The sequence below is a fragment of the Naegleria lovaniensis genome, assembly GCF_003324165.1.
Source record: "Naegleria lovaniensis strain ATCC 30569 chromosome Unknown tig004, whole genome shotgun sequence".
NCBI lineage: Eukaryota > Heterolobosea > Eutetramitea > Acrasida > Naegleriidae > Naegleria > Naegleria lovaniensis.
Window position 1 is genome coordinate 570477 of NW_025407826.1, and position 13231 is coordinate 583707.

A 13231-nucleotide genomic window follows, 5' to 3' on the forward strand; every position below is an offset into this window, starting at 1 on the left:
GTCACTTGAAACACAAGAAAAAAATGCCAATCACTCCCAAACATTTTGGTGTTGACAAGAGCTTCTCTACTCCCTCAAGCAAGAAGTCACATTTAAAGGTAACAATCATAGAGGCAAAGAATTTGATCAACACTGATCAAGGTAAAAATGGTAGGTCACTAACGTGGTTTTGAATGAACTCATTGTCATGATCATCATTGCTGTTCCTTGCTCGAAAACGTGTGAAATATTCCCGACGGAAATGAGTCTAGACTTTTCTGACCCATATTGCATAGTTTGGTTGGGTGGCAAACACAAAAACAAGTACAGAACAAGCACGATCAAGGATAATCTCAATCCTGTTTGGAATGAGTCTTTTCAAATTCCTCTCGATCATGATCCTGAACAATATGTCTTGATTTGTCAACTCTATGATAAGGACATTTTCACCAGTGATGATTCACTTGGTTTTACAGCAGTCTCGCTTTCATGTCTCAATTTGAAAGAAAAGGAAGACTTTTACATGTGGTTACCTTTACAAGGTGTTGAAAAAGGTACTCTTCGTATCAAATTAACACCTCTTGACTTTTCTATTCGTGATGGTTTTGTTACGGAACATGATGATCAAATTCCTCAAATAGATTTAACCAACTTTTTAAAGGAATACAAGAACGAAAGAGGAAGGGGCTTCAAATCACGTGGAAGAAGTTTGCAATCCATTCTTTCTGGAAATATTTCTGAGAAGGAGTCACATCGATTGGATCAATTATTTGGAGTTACCTATTTGGAAGATGTTTACAATGAATTGAGAACTGGTGACATTATTTTGCACTCTGGAAAAGGAACATTTTCAAAGGCCATTCAATTGGGTTTCTCATCGACATGGTCACACTTGTCTTTGATTGTGAAAAATCCACCAAGAGATTTATTGAAATTGTATAATGTTCCATTGCCTGACGATTCCACTTCGACCATTCAGACCTCCTATTCAAGTATCTATGTTGTAGAATCTGAAACTGACACGGTGGACAACAAAGAAGGAGGTGGAATTCAATTTGTTGAATTGAGACAATGGTTATTAGATTATTTGAAGAGAGATCCAACCGACTTGTGTGTTTTAAGAAGATTAACAGTTCCAGGATCCAACAATGACGGCAGTCTTCAAGACTCGTTCAGTAATTTAACTCCATACTTGTACGATGCTCACACCAAAAAATATGAAACCTCCAAATCCGAACTCTTGAAATGTGTCATTAAGAGAAACACAGCTCGTAATGATTCCAATGTATTTTGTTCAGAGTTTGTTGCTGAATGTTTCATAAGAATGGGTCTTCTTCCATCCAATACCATTACATGCAATTATGGTCCAAAAGATTTCTCAACAGAAACCAATTTGGTCAATACAGTCTTGTTGAAAGGAGCTCAATTTTCACAGGAACGAAGAATTCGAGTTCGAGAATGGGATGAAGAACATGGTTGGAAATTGAGTGACAATGAAGAGAGTGATGTCATTCCAGGTGCCATTCAAGTCACTGAAGAAGATGAAAAACAAACCATTCATCCATAAGATGTTGTTTATATCATTGAAAGGAGTTGGTTGTGAACGAATTTTAATACACAAGCCATCACCATGTTTTGTAACAATTGAAAAATCAATGTTCGTTCCCACGCAAATACCCGAAACGTTTCATCTTCATGAAATAATCAAAGTGGGCAAATGAGACATTTTGGGCAGCTCTTTAGCCAGTGACACTTGTCATGGATCTGCAAAAGCTGCCAGTTGGATCCCAACCTCTATTACAAGTAGCGCTCCAATCTTCACAAATAAGCAGCAGGATTTTTCACACACGTTTGTTTTGAAACAAAAAAAAACAATCATTTAAAAACAATGTCTAACCCTTTAGAACACTCACAACATGCTCATGCGAACATGGAAGAATCACTCTTGACCTCTCTTCAAAAGCTGTCCAATGCCTCCAAGGATCGTAATGATATCCATCAAACGCCACTTGTCGAAAACATGCATTCACAATGTGATCCACAATTCTTTCGATTGACCATTGAAGAAGATCGAAAACGACTGTGCCAACTCCTCTCTTCCCAATCCATTCAATTTGTACATGATACCATCCATTCTCAATTACAAGAACTCGTACAAATTGAAAATCCCTCCCATACACTCACTCCACAAGAACTCTCTCATTACATCACTCTCAAACTCCAATCCTGTCCTAATTTAGAATCGTATGGCGTTTGGGTGTATTATCCATGGAAAAAGACATTGTGTCACATTCTCGATTCTGAAGAATTTTTCCAAGTGAGAACCATTCGAAACGCCTTTAAAATCTCACCTCAAGAACAATTAACATTGAGAGAGAAGAAAATAGGAGTGGTTGGACTTTCTGTTGGAAATGCAGTGGCAACAACACTGGCCATGGAGAGAGTATGTGGAGAGGTGAGATTGGCTGATTTTGATCGTTTGGAATTAACGAATATGAATCGAGTGAGAAGTTCATTGACTGAAATTGGTGTTCCAAAGGTAAGGAATTATATTTGTTTCAGTACTGAAAAGGAAATTCATGTCAACGTTATCAAAGGTTATCATTGCAAAAAGAGCAATTGTAGAGATGGATCCCTTCATGAAAGTAGTGATTTATCCAGAAGGAATTACCATGGAAAATATTCATGAATTTATTGGAAGTGGTCATGACCAACTGAATCTTGTTGTGGACGAATGTGACAGTTTTGACATTAAACTCTTACTTCGAAAGGAATGTAAAAAGTTGAAAATTCCAATAGTCATGGAGTGCAGCGATCGAGGTTGTTTAGATGTTGAACGATACGACACAGATCCAAATTATCCCATCTTGCATGGAAAGATTAGTCAAGAGTTATTATCGGCTTTATCGAATGATTTGACTCCAGAACAAAAAGTGAAACTCATGGCTCAATTTTTAGAACCTTCCAAAGCCTCAGACAAAGCTCTCGAGTCATATTTAGAGATTGGAAAGAGTATTACATCGTGGCCACAACTTGCCAGTGAAGTTACATTGGGAGGTGCTGTTGTTACCAGTGCTGCAAGAATGATCTTTTTGAATCAGGGAATCAGGTCACAACGAAAATATGTGGATGTAAATTCAGTAATCAATCCACCACCGTTCAGTTTGTTGAGGAAATACAGAAGGGCTAAATTGTTGGGTAAATGTATTAAGAAGGCATTCAGTAAGAAGTAAGGCAGCAAAGAAACATGAAAATTGGTACTGCCACTTGTTGGTATGACTCTCTCTCTTGAGGTATTCAATTTCTGTATACCCTTAATGTTTTAGCATTCAGTCCGTTAATCTCAACCCAACCACCTACTTATATATTCAATTTTTTATTTTTTATTGTTTTGTTTGTATCATGTATGCCACAAGAAAGGCATCACCTCCAATATTATTTGGTAGCGGAGTCTTGATTCTTAACTAAATCGAGCTCTGGAAGATGTTTGTGAATGGTCTGTTTCAAGTTGACATATGCTTCATCCAAATCATTGTTCACAATAGAGTCATCAAAGAGGTGGGTGTCGTCCTTCTCGTATTGTTCCAATTCCTTTCGGGCATTCTTTAATCTTAATTGAATGCTTTCTTCTGTTTCTGTGCCTCTTCCTCTCAATCGTTGTTCCAAAATATCCATGGTTGGTGGTTTAACAAAGAGAACAAGGGGATTTAATTCCTTGTTTGATCTCACTTGTCTTGCTCCTTGGATATCAATATCCAAAACACAACACTTTCCTTGATTTTGCACTTCTCTCACTGCTTGAAAACTTGTTCCGTACAAATTGCCATGAACATTGGCGTGTTCAATGAAAAGACCATCATCAACCTCCTTTTGCATAACATCTTTTGGTGTAAAGTAATAATGAACACCGTGTTGTTCTCCTGGTCTTGGTGCTCGGGTTGTGTGCGAGACTGAAAACCCAAAAATGGTTGGATATTCGGCAAACAATTTCTGGATGAGTGTTCCTTTTCCAACTCCGCTAGGACCACAAATGACAATAGGTCTAAATTTCTGGACTGGTAATGTTGTACTGGTGGACATGGTTGAGCAAATTCCTCCCATATGAATTTTCTGATGATGATGATCTTTTTAAAATCTCGGGGACAGCAATGTTTTTGAGATGAAACTCTTGTATAAAAATTCAACAATGATGATTCAAATTCAAAAAGGAATTTGGCTCTCGGATGATGAGAATGAGGCTCGGGTGTTTTCTATGTGGCACACTCAACACGGGCAACCGCCTTCAGAATTTTTTTTTATTGCCAAATTTATTGTCTTTGGGTTCATGCATCAATTTCGATGTGTGGTTTGAGAGATGAAGAATGTCGCCTTTATTTAAATCAACAATTTGAACAAAACAAACAAATCGAACAAAGTGCTGATCTTGCAAGCAAACACTCAAAGAGTGAAAGCCAGGGGAAAGGACCCAACGCACACAAGGTGGGGAAGACCCAACACACAAGGTGCTCAAAAACTAATTCTATGAGTAGTAAGGAATCGAAGAAGAATATTTCTGGCTCCATTGATATCTCTGTCAAAAATTGAGCCACATGATGGACAACGAAACACTTCCGATGATCCAACCGTATAAACATGTCCACAACATGAGCAAGTTTTGGATGTATACGCTTCGTTGACAATATAAATGTGTGTCCACGGATGCTCTCTAGCTTTGTGAAGCAATCTTTGCTTGAATCTGTAATGTGACCAAGTCAACATTTTTCTTGCTGTCTTGCTATTAATTCTCCTGTGGAGTTTCTTTACCATTTTCTGAGTCTCAAACGAAGGAAGTAAGATCACTTGGTAGTTTCGACACAGCCACAAACACAGTTTCTTGTGTAAATCATCCACAATATTTCTAATCTTTTGTTGAATTCTTCTTCCTGCTCTCTTGTACTTGTATCTTTTGCAATGTCTGACTTCTGGTTGAGACCACTTCGATTGTAACTTGTCATACGCGCAACACAATCTACCAATTCTTTCGGCACCTCCTGAGCCCCATTTGGTTGAATAACCATTCAAATCAAAGGTGGTCTGAAATGTTCTTACTCCTGGATCCAATGCTACAACTTGTCCTGAATGTTGAGGGGCTTGGTTCTCACCCCTAATATCCAGTACTTGTGGAATACATAAATAATAATGGTTCAACTTGTTCTTAATAATGATGGAATCATACTGAAGCTCCTCAGGCAAAGGTTCGGCGCTCTTGATGTTCCTTATAAAAGAATACATTCCACTCTTTTTCTTCCAGTGCTTGCAACGCAGAACGAAATGATCTTTTCTGTCTTTCTTTCGCCTGAAACGGATCATGAACTTGTCAATCGTTCCAGCCTTCTTCTTTTCAAAATTAGTGTTGAACGCAGTTAACAATTCAATAGCGGCAGCATCTCTTACGTCATAAGGAGTATTTACAACCCACTGATTTTCTGTCTGATAATTATCGTTGTTCACCACAAACGTTCTGAAATTCTTCTTATTTTTCTTGACACCTTTGGATTTGTTGGTGAATTCTAAACACTTGTTGTAGATCCAACGAGCAGTTCCCATCCACTGATTCAATGTTGTCCTTTCTTGTTCATTGGGGTAGAGACGAATTTTCATTGATTTGTCCGCTTGAAATTTTTGGGGAGTCTTCTGACCCTTCTTTGCCTTCTTGAGCTGAGGTGGCTTTTTAGAGTTATCAAAAGCCACATTCTCTGTTATAGAGTGATGAACATTGAGTGGAACATCAAATACTGGCTGGGATTCAATCACAGTGAATTGAGAAAAGTTGAACCATCCGTCAGTGCATCCCTTGTTGTTGTACTGATTAAACTCATGAAAGGAATCTCTTGAACATGCCCATGAATGGAATGATGCCGTGTGCAAGAGATGGATTAGTAGGAGGATGAGTAGGTTCATCCTCTCTACTTCTCTTCATTCGTTGAGATTAAGGTTGTTGTTGAGTTTTTTTTTTTGATAACCTCAACAAGAGTTGAAACTCTATCAGTATTGAATGACTCATTGAATTGAAACTCTATCAATTTGAATAACTTGATTCATTCTTTTCGTCCGAACTGATCATGGAAAAGTGAGCGCCTTGATAAAATTCCTTATCCACCTCCAAAACAACACTTTTGATTCAAAGAATGAATAAATGGTTCGTCAAGAACTGACTGTTGATGGTTATATTGACTTGTTGAGTTTGTAATAAATTGTGGCTTTTGCTCTTTTATTTTAGTGCTGAGTAATTTAAAACCGATTATAAAAACAAAACCTCCAAAACAAACAAGGTTTTTTATAAACCTTGCGTCATCAGGACTGTGTTTTACTGATGGTTTTTGAAAGAAATTGCTGTAATTGTTCTTTTGGCTTCAACGGTTTTCAAAACAACGATATTAAGGAGAGAAACAACGGAATTACTGACAAATATTAATTGGACGAAATGTCGTCCAGAAGATTCCAAATTCAAGAGCTCCAAAGGACAGTATTCCACAACACTGGTGTAACCATCTGAAGTGGGTTCATCTTTTTACATCCAAGAAAGAGTTGGAGTGCATTTAAAAAACTAATTCAACGTGAAAGAGTGAGTAGGGGAAAAGAGAAAGGCAATGAATTTGGTGTTTTTAATGGTTTTCCAAAAGTTTGCAGAATAACTTTGTTATCCCAAAAACAGAAACTGAAAACAACACAAAAAAATGCTTCCTTCATCCAATCAAACCTCTTTAACGAACAATACATCATCATCATCAGCATCCTCTGGTTCCGAATCAGCTGCCATCAGTTATTCATCCTATGAAACCTCACCGACCAATTTTAATCCACTCATTGCTCGTAATATTGTCAATTTTTTGAAAATTGTGAGTAAATTAAAACACACATTGCGGACGGGATGGGTCGATTGCAAAGTTCAACATCCGGAATCTATTGCTTCACACATGTATCGGATGGGAATTATTTCCATGCTCACTAGAAATCAACCCAATATTGATACTGATAAATGCATCAAGATGAGTCTTGTACATGATTTGTCGGAGGCCATTGCAGGTGATATTACTCCTCATGCAGGAGTTTCAAAGGAGGAGAAATATCGATTGGAGAGAGAAGCTATTGAGAGGATGAGAAGTACTTTGTTGGAAGGTGTCAATGGTACAGATAAAGAGAGTGAGGAATATATTCAAACTGTGAATGAAATGTTGAACTTGTGGCAAGAATATGAAGATGGTACCACACCGGAGGCAATTATTATGAAAGATATTGATCGATTTGATATGGTGCTGCAAGCCTTGGAATATGAGACTGAGCAGAATTTACATCTTAAAACATTTTATGAAAGTACCAAGGGTAGCTTTCAAACAGACATGTTCAAAACCCTTATGAAAGAGGTGTATGCCCAAAAAGATAAACTCGAAGATCAACGAAGAAACAAGTAGAATTATTGAGGGCAAATTCAAGGAATCTTGTAATTAATGATATCATTGTAAATTTAATAATTATTTTTCATTAGGAAAATGATATTTAAATTATTTGCACGTTGTAACCAATGTTAACACTGTACATCAATGGAATTTTATTAAGGCCAACGCCATTATTGGAACACATTGTGCTTTCGATTGTACAACTTTCCACTCATTAAGCCACCAAATATTGACAAGTTATATTTTCGAGACATCATTTGACAAATTTCCACAGCTCGTACGGAGTGACCTTTCTTGTCAACAAGAGGCGAGTAGATGGCCATACCACACACATTGGGAACAATGATCATGAGACATCCACTCACTCCTGATTTTGCTGGCAGTCCCACAGTGAAAGCCCAAGTGCCACTGTAATCATACATTCCACAACTGTACAACAAACTGAGACAATCTCTCACTGTGTGAATATCATTGATACATCTTTCACCGGTTATGGGACAAATTCCACTATTGGCCAATGTACTTGCAATGATGCTCAGCTCTCTCGTTGTACAGCTGATTGAATTTGTTTGTACATAAAAATCTAACACGTCATTAATGTCACACCCATCATCTTGAGTAATTCCTTTAACACCATTGCTTCTCATGAAATAAACAAGAGCCCTATTTCTGTCATTATGCTCTATTTTAGAATATAACATTCGTGTTCATTGATTGTGAATATCATCCATTTGATACCATCATGACGTTGTTTACACCATATTTTGTTTAGATACTTGTCAAGACAGTAACATTTCAAAACCAACCTTTCTCGCTCAAATATGTACACTGAGAATATGATATCTGAGAACTATCCTCATTACTATCCAAAGTTGTAGGACATCCAGCCATTTTCTGAATAAATTGGTAAATATTCGTAAATCTCTTACTGCTACTATTTTTTGGTTGAATTTGACTGGCACACACTAAACCTCCCGTGCTCACAAACGGATTGTGAGGTTTCTTTTCTTCGTTTAGGGAAAAGGCATTGAATTTCAATCCAGATGGCTCACGACCAATAAATTGATGAAGATCAGCACCTTGTTCTCGTGCTAGACAATATAGAATGGGCAAAACACTACAGTTGATCATGTTAATGTCGCTCAATCTTGAACTCGTGTTATTCAAACACCTACCAATGTTGAAGTGTGAAAACCTTCTTGGTTCCATTACCAAAATGAGCAACTTGGCCATCGACACTGCATAAAGATAATCCAAAAAGACTTGGATCTGCATTTGCTAATTCTGGAATGTAATCTGGTAAAATTCCCTTATCGTTTTGATGAACGAGAGCAAACATTTTTGATAAATCTTTGCAGAAATCTAATTTTTAAATTATATTTTTAAAATCATAAACTTCGCATAAAAGATCCACAATTCCAATAAATTTACCTTGAAAATTCGGAATGGCTAATTGTCCAGTAAATGATTTTTGCAAAATATTTGGTTTATCTGACGTCATCCATTGAGTAAACTCCACAAACGTCATTCTTCCACCGTGGCATATGATCGGACATCTCGAAAATCCAAACTTGGACAAGTATCGTTTCAAATCCTCTTGAGTTATAAATCCATCTTTATCCAAATCAATTTCTTCGAATTTTGTTTTTAATTCTTGCTTTTTCCGATTCACAATATCTTCTAACGTTTCAAATCTTTGAGATGGCTGTAACATGCTTAATAAATTGGAGGATGATAATGAGGCACGTAACGTTCCGGACTCTCCAACAATTGTATTACTATTACTTTGCTGTGATGATGATGATGCTTGTGATGATGATCCGAGCTCATTATTTTCTTGTGGAATCATTTTTTTGGAATTTGATTTTTTCATTTGTCATTTCGCTCGAGTACAAGAACTTTGAAAATAGTGATATTGGTGTTACAACCTTAGACTTTCAATCTTTAATATGATGATAATCAGTCGACTCTCTCAATTTTAAAATAGCCTGTACTGTTCAAGTGAAGGTGTTTCCTTTTCTTTGAAAAAATCTAAAATAAAGGAAGTTGGAACGGCCGGTATCTCCAAACGTTTGATTTTCCTTGTCATTTCACTGTCACCTTCCTTAGCATTGTCGTTGACTATAGCAAGATTCACATCAGAGTTCAGAGATGAAACTACTGTGCCATCCCCAGCCTTAATAATGTCAGCTAGCACACTTGCAGGTGGATTAGACGAAGTGACATGAATATATACAACAAGATCATGAAAAGGTCCATATTTGTGTTTTTCCCTGTAAAGTCTCCATTTTCTTGGAATTCCAAGCCACATACCCTTCGGCGTAATCTCGTTAGAATTCCATTCATACTGTTCCTCATCTAAAAAGTCGCTGCTTTTCAATGAATGATCTCTAGTAGTATAATTTTCCAAAATGTATCGTCGAAAATAAGGTTAGAGTACAATTTCATATTTTGAAAATACGTACAGGTAACTTGTTTTTAGCACCCAACAACCTTTTGCACATGCACGCATGTATTTGAGAGTTCGTTTGATTTCAGAGGCTATAAGATGAGTTATTGACTCATGATGTGTCTTCTCTTGTTCGTCATTCACCACCGTGCCGCCAAGCTGTTGAATAATCATTTCGTATCGACTCTCTAGGCTATTTGAAATTGAAAGTTGAAATACTTTTGGAGTTCTTGACTGTTTTGTCTTTTTTCGTGATCCTTCTGATGATGTTGATGGGCTTTGGAGAGCTGTAATATGCTTTCTCTTTTTAGAATCTCCTCCTATCAAATAGGGTCCAATATCCACCATTTTCCACTCAGAAATACTATCAAAAATAAACTCCTTTTTCAACGTTGGGATTCCCCAATCATTGGCTTTTTTAACCTTCTTCGAATTCTCAGTATTTGAAGAAGAATTTACAATCAAGTAATGGTTGTCCTTTGACAAGTCACCAGTATACAAAGCTCCTGTTTGTTTGATAAGATAGGTCATGTCATTTCTCTCGATATCTTTGAAACCAGTTACAGTGATTTTTAGACCCTCAAACTCCGGTATTTGCATGTTAGACTTTAGAGGTGTGTAAATTGCTTTTTCGTTTGTGTCTATCAGCTTGCTTTCTCGCAAGCAGTCATCAATCCATTGTGCTGTAGTTACATGTTGCGCTAGGAAGCCATTTTCAAAGGAATATGCATATCTTGTAATGAGGTAATCAATTTTAGAGTTTGCATGTACAGCCTTATTGTGAATAACTTTTCCACCGGCCATGCATATAGCTCTCTGAATGTTGGATATAAATGTTGGAGGATAATTAATTACAATGAATGAATGGTTTGAAAATACGTTTTTCGATTTGAAGTTGCTCGTGAGAGAATACGTTGGTGGATATTTTCCAATGAGATGATCCTTTTCATCGATATACGATCTCTTTGTAAAACATTCTTTTAACCAATCTATGGATAATAGTAAAATGTTTGGGTTTTCAAATCGAGACCATTCCGTTTCTGTATCTTCCAGTGAAGAAATGACGTGCGTATATGTGCTTGAAAACTCCTTATTAAATTCTGGAATAAATTTTCCACCCAAATACTCAACCATAAAAGCTATGGAAGGCATTACAGCGGCAACCTTATTCGTACATGTAAATACAAAGTCACAAAATACGAATGGATAGCATAGTAAATATTTGTCTTCTGCTCCATAGTCATCATTATTATAAATAAATTGAGGACTCACAATGCATCTATCTGGCTTCTCGGCTTGATGTTCCAGTAAATATTTCTCCATGTGTTCGGAATCATCATTGCGATTTAATAACTTCAAATACTCATCCTTAGCAAACTTCATATCCACTGAAATTATATGTGTTACTTCTTCAGCATTTTCTTCAAGAGAAAGGCTACCTCCTCGAGTTTTAATAATTTTTCTTAATTTTTCTCTTTCACTTTCGGGAATGGATGGTGAGAGATAAAAACATAGGGATTTAAAGTTTTGAATGACTCCTTGCTGTGAGTGTGATGATGATGATGATGTAGGTGTGCTGGAGCGTTGAGAAGTCGACCATGATGTTTTTTCATTACGATTTGAATCGGATTTTGATGTTGCTGTGCTCGATCCTCTCTTGGACATTTTTTTAAATTGGTGATTGAGAACATTTCCATAAATTTGTTGCCCTTGACCAACAATGCTCTCATCATTGATTTACTGCAAGACCTGGGGAATATTTAGTCGTTGTAATGAAGATTGGAAGGATTAAGCAACAGCATGATGTCAAGATGATTGCAAAAGCATTACAAAAAAATGTCTTCAGTGAAGCTCATAGTTGGTGTCGAAGGAGGGTAAGTGATTGAGAATTCCTTCTTCTCCATATGACACAGACCAAAATTCCAATCCATCATTTTCATCTTGTATGGACATTCAATAATATCAACCATAATCGCATCATTGTGGATCATGCCAATGATTATCTCCGATTTCCTTCTCCACAATCTGATCAACATTATTGGACCATCATTATTCGGAATTTTCGGAAAACTTTTAAATCATATTACATCATGTATCATCAAAATGACACAGAGGAACATCTTTCAAAGTTGCCATTGGAACCAATGTCCATGATGCCATGAATCATGTCGTGGTTGTTGAAACCAAGTCTGTGGAAGAAACCATGCAACCAATCAAAGAATTCCTTGAGAGAAAATCTAAAGAGCTTGGTGGAGAAATTGCTCGGATTGGTATCGCAAATTTTGGTCCAATTGATGTCAAGGCTGGTTGTATTTTACCTTCCACTCCAAAAGTTTCATGGCGAGGTTTCAATATTGTCGATTACTTCAAAAAAGCATTTCCCAATGTTGAGAGCATTCATTTTGACACTGATGTGAATGGACCTGCCATGGCAGAATATCAGCAAATGATTAGTGGAAATACTGCATATGTGAAATCATTGGCCTATGTTACCATAGGTACTGGAATTGGAGTTGGCCTAGTTGTGAATGGATCTACTGTGAGGTATGTTGTGAATGAATTTGGAACACGTGACAACAGGGACAAATGTAGCACGTGAATTTTTCTTCTTCGAATGTATATATTCCAATGTATACTTCTCTCATTGTGATTATTATTGCATGAATGCACACAATTCTAAGTGGATTAATGCATCCAGAAGGTGGACATATTTATACTCCAGTTCACCCCACAGACATGCAAAACGGTTTTCAAGGTTTTTGCACATTTCACAAACAATGTTTGGAAGGAATGGTATGTTGAAATTGGGGTATTTTGATTCGGCATTTCAAACATGGATCAATTTTTTGGATGAATATTGGGCCATGCATCCCACCCTACTACTGCGACACCAATCATTCATGGTTTGTCCAAATGAATAGGCAGCATCACCTGCAATTGTAATGAGAAAGAACATTTCGATTCATGACGTGAAAGATCTTTCTGATGACGATGAAGTTTGGGATATTGAAGCTCATTATTTGGCTCATTTGTGTACTTCATTAATTCTCATTTCTTCATGCCAAGTTATTGTACTAGGAGGTGGAATTATGAATAGAAAGATACTCTTCGACAAGATACGCGAGAAAACTGTCCAATTACTGAATGGATATCATGTGATGGTCAACAATGAAAGTATTAGAGGCATCATCAAGCCTTCACTATTCGGAGAACATGCTGGCATTAAAGGTGCCTTGTACTTGGCTACCCAATAATTGGTGGTGTGTGAAAAGTCGCCAATTTCCGTTACAAATTTCAAATTTTTTTAAATTAAAATCAAATGATCTTTTTCGGCTATTTTGGGTGTTGTTCTCATCATCATCATACA

The 13231-nt window shown here is 36.9% G+C and overlaps 8 protein-coding genes across 8 annotated transcripts; 4 read left to right on the forward strand and 4 right to left on the reverse strand.

Moving 5' to 3' along the window:
* Nucleotides 1-23: 23 nt before the first annotated feature.
* On the forward strand, nucleotides 24-1546 carry C9374_011473 (uncharacterized protein; the record flags this gene model as incomplete). Its single annotated transcript, XM_044687132.1, has 2 exons — nucleotides 24-150; nucleotides 252-1546. The coding sequence occupies 2 exons, from the start codon at nucleotides 24-26 to the stop codon at nucleotides 1544-1546; spliced, it is 1422 nt and encodes a 473-aa protein (XP_044554642.1).
* Nucleotides 1547-1867: 321 nt separating this feature from the next.
* On the forward strand, nucleotides 1868-3212 carry C9374_011474 (uncharacterized protein; the record flags this gene model as incomplete). Its single annotated transcript, XM_044687133.1, has 2 exons — nucleotides 1868-2518; nucleotides 2577-3212. 2 exons carry the CDS (start codon nucleotides 1868-1870, stop codon nucleotides 3210-3212), a joined length of 1287 nt encoding a protein of 428 aa, XP_044554643.1.
* A 202-nt stretch (nucleotides 3213-3414) lies between these two features.
* On the reverse strand, nucleotides 3415-4080 carry C9374_011475 (uncharacterized protein; the record flags this gene model as incomplete). The annotated part of the gene is made up of 1 exon (XM_044687134.1): nucleotides 3415-4080. The coding sequence occupies one exon, from the start codon at nucleotides 4078-4080 to the stop codon at nucleotides 3415-3417; it is 666 nt and encodes a 221-aa protein (XP_044554644.1).
* A 405-nt stretch (nucleotides 4081-4485) lies between these two features.
* C9374_011476 (uncharacterized protein) lies at nucleotides 4486-5919 on the reverse strand (the record flags this gene model as incomplete). Its single annotated transcript, XM_044687135.1, has 1 exon — nucleotides 4486-5919. The coding sequence occupies one exon, from the start codon at nucleotides 5917-5919 to the stop codon at nucleotides 4486-4488; it is 1434 nt and encodes a 477-aa protein (XP_044554645.1).
* A 776-nt stretch (nucleotides 5920-6695) lies between these two features.
* Nucleotides 6696-7430, forward strand: C9374_011477 (uncharacterized protein; the record flags this gene model as incomplete). The annotated part of the gene is made up of 1 exon (XM_044687136.1): nucleotides 6696-7430. The coding sequence occupies one exon, from the start codon at nucleotides 6696-6698 to the stop codon at nucleotides 7428-7430; it is 735 nt and encodes a 244-aa protein (XP_044554646.1).
* Nucleotides 7431-7585: 155 nt separating this feature from the next.
* C9374_011478 (uncharacterized protein) lies at nucleotides 7586-9264 on the reverse strand (the record flags this gene model as incomplete). Its single annotated transcript, XM_044687137.1, has 4 exons — nucleotides 7586-8097; nucleotides 8222-8532; nucleotides 8591-8777; nucleotides 8847-9264. The coding sequence occupies 4 exons, from the start codon at nucleotides 9262-9264 to the stop codon at nucleotides 7586-7588; spliced, it is 1428 nt and encodes a 475-aa protein (XP_044554647.1).
* A 129-nt stretch (nucleotides 9265-9393) lies between these two features.
* Nucleotides 9394-11529, reverse strand: C9374_011479 (uncharacterized protein; the record flags this gene model as incomplete). The annotated part of the gene is made up of 2 exons (XM_044687139.1): nucleotides 9394-9805; nucleotides 9881-11529. The coding sequence occupies 2 exons, from the start codon at nucleotides 11527-11529 to the stop codon at nucleotides 9394-9396; spliced, it is 2061 nt and encodes a 686-aa protein (XP_044554648.1).
* A 171-nt stretch (nucleotides 11530-11700) lies between these two features.
* C9374_011480 (uncharacterized protein) lies at nucleotides 11701-13118 on the forward strand (the record flags this gene model as incomplete). Its single annotated transcript, XM_044687140.1, has 4 exons — nucleotides 11701-11738; nucleotides 11977-12408; nucleotides 12546-12657; nucleotides 12786-13118. The coding sequence occupies 4 exons, from the start codon at nucleotides 11701-11703 to the stop codon at nucleotides 13116-13118; spliced, it is 915 nt and encodes a 304-aa protein (XP_044554649.1).
* Between the last annotated feature and the right edge of the window lie 113 nt (nucleotides 13119-13231).